The following is a 10,823-nucleotide window of genomic DNA, read 5'->3' on the forward strand; positions in this document are numbered from 1 at the left end:
ACTTTATCATTTATTTAAGTCAGTATTCTATATTTGATTCTATTGTTGTATTGATTTGATTATATATATATATATATATATATAATATATTTCGTATTGTTTTTACTCTGTTATTTGGTTATATTATGATTGTTCTCCATCAATCTTTAGACAGTAATATGGAACCATCAGGAAGTAAGACCTCTCATGCTGAAAAGCATGAGAAATTGAATGAGAATCCTGCAACCAGAGAGACTGTCACTGCAATTGATGCATGGACACAATCTGATTTCTTGTGCAGGAACTATATCTTGAATGACCTCGATGACACACTATATGATGTTTATGCGCACTCAAGACGGCTAGAGAAGTTTGGGAATCTCTTGAGAAAAAATATAAAACTAAAGATGCAGGATCCAAGAAATTTGTTGTAGGTAGATTTCTGGATTTCAAGATGGTAGATTCCAAACTTGTTGTCAAACAAGTTGAAGACTCTAGAAAATTATCCATGAGATTCTTGCTAAAGGCATGAAGATCAATGAATCTTTCCAAGTGGTGTCTTTGATTGAAATACTTCACCAACTTGGAAAGAATTCATGCTAGTTTTTTCAGTAAATATTCATTTTTATTACATTGTAAAATTATTCACAATAGAAGCTTAGAATATGTCAATTTAAATTTGAAATGAATTTTGCAAACATGGGTTTAGCTAAATTGGCTAGAGTGGATGTGCTCTCCACTTTGTACCTGAGTCGAATCCTCCTCCTTATAGTTTAGATTAGATAAAAGTATAATATCGCTTGAATAAAAAAAAAAATTGAAATGAATTTTAGACTTATGGACAAGATGTTCTGAAGTTAACTGATTCAAAATATTTGCAAGAAAAGAGTGCCTTAAAACAAGTTGAACTTGATATTTTTATTTATAGTAATTTTGAAACTTCACAAATGATTTACATGCAGGAAGATTGAACAATATATAAAAATCTGAAAGCAGCTTCTGAGTGCATCTGTCTAGTCAACTCTGTGGCTATCTTAATTTAAGAAAATCTTAAGAGGAACATTATAATTTTCAGCATCTCTTTGGAGTACTTGAGCAGAAAACAAAGTTCAAATTGACAATATTCGACCAACTTGTGCAGCAAATTAACAAGTTGCTATCAATTGCATAATTCAAATCTTGAGGAAGCCTTTCTCCTTCAGGCTTTCAACAGTGTCCCTAAGACTTACTTCCAAAGGAAGGAAAGTAATTCCTAAACCTTTTGCTTTCTCCACGGATACTTGATATGTTGGCTCCGGAGGAGTGCCTACCTCACATCTGCCAATAACAAAAAATAGATTAAAAAAATCCCTTAGAAATATGCCACATTCAGTGAGTTTGAGGATATTCCTAACTGGTGTAGATTTGGTGTTTTGGAAGTCCAAATGTAATTTTGATTCTTCTCTGTTTTTATATGTGATATTCTTCAAATCTGAAAAGGTAAGTTTTCAGATTGATATGAAAGATAATAATTTTCACTACCATTTGGTTTAGTTACTCAAGATATCTGAGAAGAAAAAGAAAATTTATTACTGATATATTTAAGCAGAGTAGATCATTAAGTGGGATAAAGTAATCCGAATTAATGGCAATCGAGCACCAATTTGTGGCATTTTATCAATGATAGCTTACTTTTCAGGAAGCAAAGTGGGATAAAGTTGTCGTAAAATCTTCAGAGTCTTGGAAACGCCTGCAACATGGCCAACTAAACAATATCTTCCAGCAGCTGAAGGAACTTCAAATGCTTGAATATGAGCAGAGGCAACATCTCTAACATCAATGAGTCTGTAATTTGAAACAGGTGTTGTTTGGGTGCCTGTACAAAAGAGAGAGAGAGAGAGAGAAAACAATCAACTCAATTTATTTGTTACTTGAAGCAACTGGTTGATAAGTTCAGATAGATTTAAGCTACTGTCTTGACACATCTAATTCTAATTTAGTAAATTTGCTAGGATAAGGCCTGCATCTCCACTTTCCATGCTATCTGCCTCAACTAATAAAAAAGAAAGTTGCTGAAGTGTACCACTTATGAGATTCTGAATCAGCTCCACGGAGAGATTAAGAGTTGGCTGTAAGAGTGGACCAATCACCAACCCAGGATTCATTATAACCAAGTCAATCCCATTTCCTTTAGCATATTCCCAGGCAGCCTTCTCAGCTAAAGTTTTTGAGAGCATATACCATTGCTGAACAAATGCAAAAGGAAGATAATATTGAGCTTGTAGTTCATGCAAAACCAAGATGTATTGCTTTGTCTTACATTAAGCTTTTTTATATTTCTAATATAATTCAAAGAATGAGATGAATGATTTGGCAGACTTTGAGTAGGATACATTTATACATACACCTAATGTTCTGTACCCTTTTTTTTCTGAGGAAGAAAAAAACACAGATGATATAGTTTAATGCTGATAGCTAGAATGCCCTTGTGCAAGCTTTGGTTCCCAAAAATTGTAAAGTTTCTTAATTTTATGAAAAAGAGCATCGATTTCCAACGAAAAAATGCCCAAAATGAGGTGCGGCAAACAGTGAGACACCTTGAATGCCGGAAGATGCGCAACAACTTAAAAGCTGCTTTTGTAGGATAAGTAAAGAACAGTGGAAAATATAAAGAATGAAGAAGTATTGTTATAATTGAATCCAGATACCTGTTAAGGTGGCAAGATTAGATCCTGTTTCCATTGACAGGGAAATATAGCACACTAACAATGAATCAAAAGTTAAACTTGGAGAAGGATAATAACATGCCTACATTATACATACCTTGTGGTTCTCACAAACAACTTGATCTGAATACCATGTTTCATCAATTACCACATCAGAGGTCAGAGGTTTTCCGCTCATCATTACTGAAGCCATAGAAGATGTTAAAACCACTCTCTTGACAGTAGAAAATTTCACGCATGATTTGAGAACATTGAGTGTTCCATTCACTGCAGGGTCAACTATTTCAGCCTGAATTGTGGAGACAAAGAATCATTATGGTTTCACATAAAAAGTATTAGAAGTATGTTGATTCTCTAAATACATATAGAAACCCGCAAACGCATGATCCTGCACACAGGGAAATGGAACCTATCTGTTAAAGCTAGACATCAAACCTCAAATTCAAATAGGTTTTTTTGGAAACACCAAATTAATCTATCCAGGAATCTAGTCCACTCCCTTGTCTCTGATGAAAAATATGGGAAAGAAGCAGCCAATTACTAAACTGTGAAAGCAAACGATAAAGATCAGTGCTGTCTATTGGGAGTGAGGGAAAAGATCCTAAAAGAATCTCTTAAAAAGATGCACGAAACAAATAATATGAGTTGGTTCACACCTTTCATCCTGATCTGCTAATGATTCGGAAATGGCTAGTGAGCATTGCCTACATAAGTTGCCAATGAAATTTCTTGTTTTGTTCGGACATTTCTCAGCAAACAATTAATGCAAACAACTAATGATTCTGAAATGGCTAGTGAGCATGAATGCCATGTTACATACACTTGGTGAAAGAAGCCCTGTAAGCAACAGACTATTATGAGAACGGTAGAACATTTGAAGCATGAAGTAAAGGGACAAACCTGTGGGTCAGTAGCCGAAAATTGTACAGGGGATGCTGTATGAAAAACACCTTCACATCCATCGACTACAGTGTCAAAAGATCCTTCTTCTATCAAATCTGCTTTGAACAAATGAAGCCTCTCTTTTGCTCCATCCAGTGAGAGCAAGTGTTCTGTTTTCTTTGGATCATCTGTGGCATGCATAAACAGAACTAGTGAGAATAAAAACACAAGAAGCACTTGAGACACTCCAGATGAAGAGATCAGAAAATGACTACATACTAGAGTTCTCTTTTTGAATGCAAACAAAAACAAACAAAAAAAAAAACAGAATTCGAAACTGACAATTATTGGTATACATAGATATGATCAAGTTTAGAAAAAGGGAAAAGAAAAGACTTGGAAGCAAGTACTAAGACTAACATGGGTCACGAACAGTAGCTTTGACAGTATAACCTCGTTGCAATAAGAGGTTAACTAGCCACGATGCTATGTAACCGGAGGCTCCTGTTACACAAACAACCTTTGTTGCTCCACTCATCCTATCTCGCTTTGTGTCTGTTTGTCTGTCTCCAAGCTCAGAATAAGATTAGGATCATTGGAGGCAAATTCAGTTGGTGTATTTTATCGTGAAGAAGGCAAAAGAAGACTAGGCACATTGGAGGCAAATTCAGTCTTCGCTTTGAATGGCCGTCATTGCTTACGATAAGTGTTGACCAAAAATTAGAATTTTATTATGAAGAGAAAAGGATAAATTATTAATTTATTATGTGTATAAGTCACAACTAGGTAACTTAATGGTTTCTAATTTTGCTAATTTTTTGCAAGAATAACCTTTGAATAAATACTTAAAAATAAATGGTTCGAATCGTTGATATATGAATATTTTGGATAAAATGTACAGTTACGAATATTAGCAAAATATCATTTTATCTAATGTTGGTACTCACTAAAAACGATAAATATCGAAGTATTATCGAGAATATTACCGATATTTAATGAAATATGATATAGTTTTTAGAATTTTTAATTTTCAATAAAACCAATTTGTTATGAGTCTCTTTGTAAAAATGCACATACATATGCACTGATTTCATGGTTTTGCTTTCTCTTTTTTTTTTTCCCTTAAATTTTGGGATTGCATTCATAATTCAGCCAAAAAAGTCACTAGCCACAAAAAGTCAATACAAACTAGTCACAATGGAACATAAGAAGCTGAACTTAGCTAATGATAATATAAGAAGCTGTTTGCATTGCCAGAATTTGGATGGAAGTGGACCATCAAAGTGGTTGTAAGCCAAATGCAACTCCTCAAAACTAGGAAGATGCCGGCATATATTGTCCGGGACACTGCCATTCAAGCTGTTGCCATGTAGAACCAAACTAGTCAAAGATGACATGTTGAAGACATATGTAGGAACAGGCCCTTTAAAGCCATTTCTTTGCATAGACAACTCCTTCACCTCATCTCTGCTGCCACTCAAGTTTGGAATTTCTGAAAAATGATCAATTAAACTCAAGATCATTAATTAATAGCCCGCAGGCCCCAGCCCCTGTGATCATGTATTAAGGTCGACTAATATATACCTTCGAAATTGTAGAAGTCAAGGTATACAATCTTCAACATTGTTAAATTCCCTATTTCTCTTGGTATACTACTTGTCATGTGTGCCACAGGAAAAATAAATAATAATAATTATAAAAAAAAAAAAAGAGGTTTAATTGCACAAAAAATAAAAAATAAACAGTTAGGAATAGTGGGTTTTAGCTGCTTTTAAAATAGTCACATTTTTGCCAACAGAGTCTAGCCCAGTGGAAAAGGGCCTTAACTTGCAGACTAGTGGTCTCAGGTTCGAATTCCTATGACACCTTGATAGTGTGTGTGTGAGAAATCCTCCTTCCCTTTTGTTGTTATGACTATCGCTTGTATTCGAAAAATAATCACATTTTTTTGTAATATTTTGCATTAGAGAAAGTGCTACATATATTGGGGAGGTGGATTGGCATTCTGATTTCCAAGTTGTAGAAATGATTGATTCCTAGATAATGGTCGATCATATAACAAAATGGTCGATCATATAGATTCCTAGATAGTTGGTTGATACACACTTACCTGATAGCAAGTTACGGTCCAGATCAATTACTTGCAGTGCAGATAAGTTAAAGATAGTAGCGGGTATCCAACTTGAAAACTGATTACTACGCAAATCGAAGATTTTAAGTTTGGATAAAGACCCGAGCCAGGCTGGAATGGTTCCTGAAAATTTGTTGAATGCAAGACTAATCAACTTCAATCGCCTCAAAAGAGCCAATTCATGGGGCAATTTACCATAGAAAAACTGTTATTTCTGAAGCGCAGCTCTGCAAGAAATTGAGAGGTTGCCGAGGTGGGGAGGAATGGTGCCTGTGAGATTCATATAAGAAAGGTTCAACACCGTGACTCTAAGGTGGCGTACGCCACATGTATCGCCAACCCAGTTGCAAGCGGAGGTATTGGCGGACCAGTTGGTGGTCAAAATGTTGTGAGGATCACTAGTTATATGGGATTTGAGAGCAAGAAGAGCAGATTGGTCTGTGGTGAAGTTGGTAATTTGTGCTGCTACTGGGCCTATAGCTATATACAGCAGTAGCAACGTTATTATTGACAAGAGGAAACCTAGTTGTCTCTCCATTGGAATATTGGATTGCTTATTGACTGTTGCTGGAGAAGATGTGTGCAATTGGCTTAGGAGGGGAACCAAGTTCAAAGTTTAAATAGCTTTCAAATTATCTAAAAAAATGTCCATTGCGGGGTTTCAAATAATAAACAACTGCTACAGCGGCTTCCATGTTCCATTGTAAGATGTTGGTTTTGTTATTTCCTTGGTTTGTCCAAGTCAAATCCATGTCCCAGTCTTGAATCACAAATTCCTCTGAATAAGAAAAACATGTTTTTCTTAATAATTAATATATTTTGAATGATTAGAGACCAATAATTTTTAATTAAACTAATATGTATAATAAAGTATTAATTCCGATGATGGTAAGCTTCATGAACAATTTATATCTTCTGGCAGCCAGAGAGTTGACTTTACGCTTTTATTGCATAATGCAGAATGTTTGCTTGACTTTATGTTTACTTTCCTATCCTTATTTGGTAGGAGGACACTTGCTTGACTTGGCCAAAGAACTGATCAGTTGCTTTAAATTCATCTCCCCAACAAACATTTCATCAGTTGGCTTCCTTCTTGTGAATGTCTCCATTAGTACAATACCGAAACTATACACATCTCCTGGTTGAAATGATTCCCTCCATTCCAAACTCTGAAATATTATATATGTAGATTTAGTTTTATATGAAGGAAAATCATAAGGTCACTGTGGGAGCGATTTTCGTCCCACGGGAATATTCTTGATTTTGTTCATAATGAAGGACAACATATATAAAATTGAAAAGTAAACTAGTAACAGTACATCACCGGAGCCATATACCCAATTGTGGCAAGGGTCATGGTTTGGGTCGTAGAATCTCCTTCACCAAAGAGTCTTGCAATGCCAAAATCAGCAACCATATCATCATCCAGTATTATGTTGATTGGCTCACATCACAATGGACAACATGATTTGGACCATGACCATGATGAAGCTATTCCAATGCGGATGCAACATCTGGCAAATTTCTTATCAGACCAGAAAATGGGTTATTTGTTACAACAGACTTTCGTACATGGCTAAGAAGTCATCGTTCGAATCGGGAAATGTACACCTGAATGAGTTCTATTGTCTCGACGGTAATTCGAATGAGTTCCATGATTAAAAGAAGTTCTTCTCCTTCAAACTTTCCACAGCATCTTTCAATGTTACCTCCAGAGGCGTATACTTAACACCCAAGACTTGGGCTCTTTCCTTGGAAACCTGGTAAGTTGGTGTGAAAGGTTTGTCATCTGCACATCTGCCATGAACACATAGACATTAATTTTTGAAGTTTGGACTTTCAAACCTTAAGTCCAAATATTATGTTTCACAATTTAGCACTTATGAAGAAAAATTCATATTACTGACTCTGTTTATCATATCAATGTTAAACAGAACAATTTGAATGGCCACGGATTTCTTAGGCTAGAACAATATGGTAAACTTGACCAAAGAATTCCTCCTCTATCTCTAGGGTTGATACAGATATCTTGGACAGGAGTAACATGCTATAATTTGATTAATTTGCAACTTACTTTTCTGGAATCTTGAGAGCAGGGAAGAGATCACGCAAAAGCTTCACGACCTCTGAACAGTGTGTTATTCTTCCAACTAAACAATATCTCCCACTAGCTGAAGCATTCTCAAAGGCTAGAATATGAGCATTGGCAACATCTCTAACATCAACCCATCTGTAAGTTATATTTGGAAATGTTTCAGCACCTGCATCGGTTAAACATCAGCAATAAGAATTTCTTAGCAGATTGTATGTTATCACAGAGATAATGAGAAAGTATTATTGAACCATTAACTTGTGTCTTGGATTTGAAGCAATTTTTTCGTGTTCGTAGTTTTTGTACAAGGATTTTTCTGAAGGAACCCTTATAGTTTCATCTTTTTTGCTGTGGACTGCTTATCCACAGATTTAAATTTCCTTTTCATTAATAGAATTATGTGTGTTCTTAAAAAAAATATTCTATACTCGACATTTAAATTAACTTAGCATTCAAGGATTCTTAGTTTAGATAAGTAAACATGTGTATGCTATAACTTGACACATTATTTACAATGGAGGCATATTTCATACCATAAATATTGAATTATCTGGTATGTTTCAAGGTTTAAAGATTTTATTGTTGAAATCTAACAAGGTAATCCTTTACTTTAAAATGAGGGACCCCTCTTAAGAACGGGACTCATCATGCACCAGCTAATATTGAGGAGTGTTTGTCAAGGCAAACATGGATTTAATAGTTCTGCTGCACCCTAGTATAAGCATCAAGCATCCATATTTGAGCAGTCATATATAGGAGATTACTTTTGCAGATAAAACTAAATTTTCTTAGGAATAAAAGAGTATAACTTTCTTTTATTATTATATCTTTTATATGGAAAGAGTAAATCTCTAAAATCATGATACTTCATATATTTCTATGAGGAATGATTGTATAATAAAATCATACAATACAGACGCTTCGGAGTACCGTTTATGAGCTTTAGAACAGGCTCCACACTTGTATTCAGAGTTGGCTGCAAGAGAGGACCAATCACCAATCCCGGATTTATTGCAACCATATCGATTCCATTCTCTTTTGTGAACTTCCAAGCAGCTTCCTCAGCTAAGGTCTTTGAAATCATATACCAAAGCTGATGAAGAAAAGGTCTTAATAAACACAATGAACATGTATTTAAAGCATGAAAGCTATAAGATTTAACTCTTACACAATAAAAATTAGTCATTTACAAGAGGTATGCTAACAACCATACCAAAAAAAACATATATCTATATGAGCATCAACTGCGCCACGACATGTAATTATGTCTTTCAATTTACATCCACCGCTTAATACGACATTACTGCCTAAAGAATCCTAAAAGGTGTTCATATGTAGGCTCACTAAGAAGGTAAAAAACAAACTGAGATATCTTAGGCAAAGCATGATCCTAAAGGGTAAGGGGGCATATTTCTGAACAAGACTGGATCTCAGGTGCCAAAAAATCGGGGGGGAAATTCCATCTGAGTTTTCAAATACATAAACCAGTTACATCTTCACATGGATGTTCACGAAGAACCTATAGAAGAGATATTCCATCATAAAAAACTAGCATGAGAAGCGTGCAAACCTTCAACTTTTCACAAACAGCTAGATCTGAAAACCAAGATTCATCAATTATCACATCAGGAGCAAGAGGTTTTCCAGTAAACGCAACTGCTGCCATAGAGGATGTTATAACCACCCTTTTGATAGATGGCACCTTAGCACACGATCTAAGGACATTAAGCGTTCCCTTCAGAGCAGGGTCAATTAGTTCCGCTTGACAAAAGAAAACTTTAAAAGCGGCAGCCTATAGGGTCTTGATTTTAGAATTTGCAGATAAGATGCAATTGAATGCAAAGTATCCAATAGCAGACCATTGCACTTAGCTCCTTTTGCAACTGAGAACTTATAGTCAGCATCCGGTGAACATTTTTTAGCATAAAGAATTTAACTTTAAAACAATAACTGTATACTAATAAATCTATGAAAGACAGACTTCCTCAACAAAATCACAGCATAGAACATCAAAATATCATAAACTTTCAGTAAATCCAGCAAGAATGCAACAGAAATCGGTCACTTCTTGAAATAAAATGTAGACACATCATAATTAATGTGTAAGCAACAGAGCGGTTAAAAGTGATACAGGATGTACCTGCGGATCACTGACATCGTGATAAAATGGGGATGCTGTATGAAAAACACCTTCACTACCCTCAACTACGGAATCGAAAGATCCCTCTTCCAGTAGGTCTGCTTTGAACAACTGTAGCCTTTCCTTAGCTCCATCCAGTGCAAGTAAGTGTTTTGTTTTCTTTTTATCATCTGTGGCATATACAAGAAAATAACCCCATAAACCATAAAAACCCTACCTTAACAAAAGATCTTGTGATACCAATCAAAACATTCCCACTCCACTGAACATCTATATATCAACTCTTGGGGATTAGTTTGATACTACCAATATTTACTTGAGGTGACTAAACTAATCAAGTTATCAAGGTCCTAATCACACAAAATCATAATGATCAAACTAATTAGTTTCAGAAACCCACACAAATTTTCTAAAAAAGTTACCAACTTTGATGAAAATATTCAAACATTATTAGTAAAATATACAAACCCTTTGCCAAATAAAGTATCATAAGCTTCCTATAAACACAAAGGGCTCAGTGATCATCAAATTAATCAGAAAAGGGATGCGATTGCAATCAATTGAAATAGAAAGAAAAATAAGAAGTGGGTATTTAACTATTTATCAAACAAAGTAGTGAAGTGAGACTGACGACTGACGACTGACTTGGGTCACGAACTGAGGCTTTGACAGTATACCCCCGTTGCAGCAACAGCTTCACCACCCATGAAGCTATGTAACCGGACGCACCGGTTACACTCACCACCTTCTCAGCTCCACTCATTCTCTCTCTCTCTCTCTCTGGAAATCTATATAATCGTTTTCTGGTAATTTTACGTCATCGGGGTTTTTTTACATTGGCTGAGCTATTAGTCCAACTGTCCAACCAACATTTTGGTATTTGAAAAGAGAGAA

General features: G+C 35.4%; 2 protein-coding genes and 1 pseudogene across 6 annotated transcripts; all 3 read right to left on the reverse strand.

The window, feature by feature from the left end:
• Positions 1 to 874: 874 nt before the first annotated feature.
• On the reverse strand, positions 875 to 4,234 carry LOC148296242 (phenylacetaldehyde reductase-like). Its single transcript, XM_088248339.1, has 6 exons — positions 3,987 to 4,234; positions 3,585 to 3,754; positions 2,782 to 2,973; positions 2,042 to 2,204; positions 1,651 to 1,834; positions 875 to 1,296 (listed from the first exon to the last, which is right to left on the reverse strand). Exons 1-6 carry the CDS (start codon positions 4,102 to 4,104, stop codon positions 1,152 to 1,154), a joined length of 972 nt encoding a protein of 323 aa, XP_088104465.1. The 5' UTR covers positions 4,105 to 4,234; the 3' UTR covers positions 875 to 1,151.
• A 1,341-nt stretch (positions 4,235 to 5,575) lies between these two features.
• Positions 5,576 to 6,235, reverse strand: LOC148296243 (uncharacterized; annotated as a pseudogene).
• A 366-nt stretch (positions 6,236 to 6,601) lies between these two features.
• LOC110774484 (cinnamoyl-CoA reductase CAD2-like) lies at positions 6,602 to 10,804 on the reverse strand. 5 transcript variants are annotated; one of them, XR_015833741.1, is made up of 6 exons: positions 10,527 to 10,798; positions 9,930 to 10,099; positions 8,720 to 8,882; positions 7,772 to 7,958; positions 7,022 to 7,494; positions 6,602 to 6,866 (listed from the first exon to the last, which is right to left on the reverse strand). XR_015833741.1 is itself a non-coding variant. In XM_088248750.1 (6 exons), the coding sequence occupies exons 1-6, from the start codon at positions 10,690 to 10,692 to the stop codon at positions 7,356 to 7,358; spliced, it is 1,008 nt and encodes a 335-aa protein (XP_088104876.1). In that variant the 5' UTR covers positions 10,693 to 10,804; the 3' UTR covers positions 6,884 to 7,355. The 5 variants fall into 5 exon arrangements, 4 of the variants coding, with proteins under 4 accessions (XP_088104876.1, XP_021834720.2, XP_021834722.2 ...); XM_088248750.1 differs by lacking the exon at positions 6,602 to 6,866 and adding an exon at positions 9,360 to 9,581 and having other exon boundaries at positions 6,884 to 7,494; positions 9,921 to 10,099; positions 10,575 to 10,804; XM_021979028.2 differs by lacking the exon at positions 6,602 to 6,866 and having other exon boundaries at positions 6,889 to 7,494.
• Positions 10,805 to 10,823: the final 19 nt, after the last annotated feature.

Source organism: Prunus avium, chromosome 2 (assembly GCF_965620075.1).
Source record: "Prunus avium chromosome 2, drPruAviu1.hap1.1, whole genome shotgun sequence".
NCBI lineage: Eukaryota > Viridiplantae > Streptophyta > Magnoliopsida > Rosales > Rosaceae > Prunus > Prunus avium.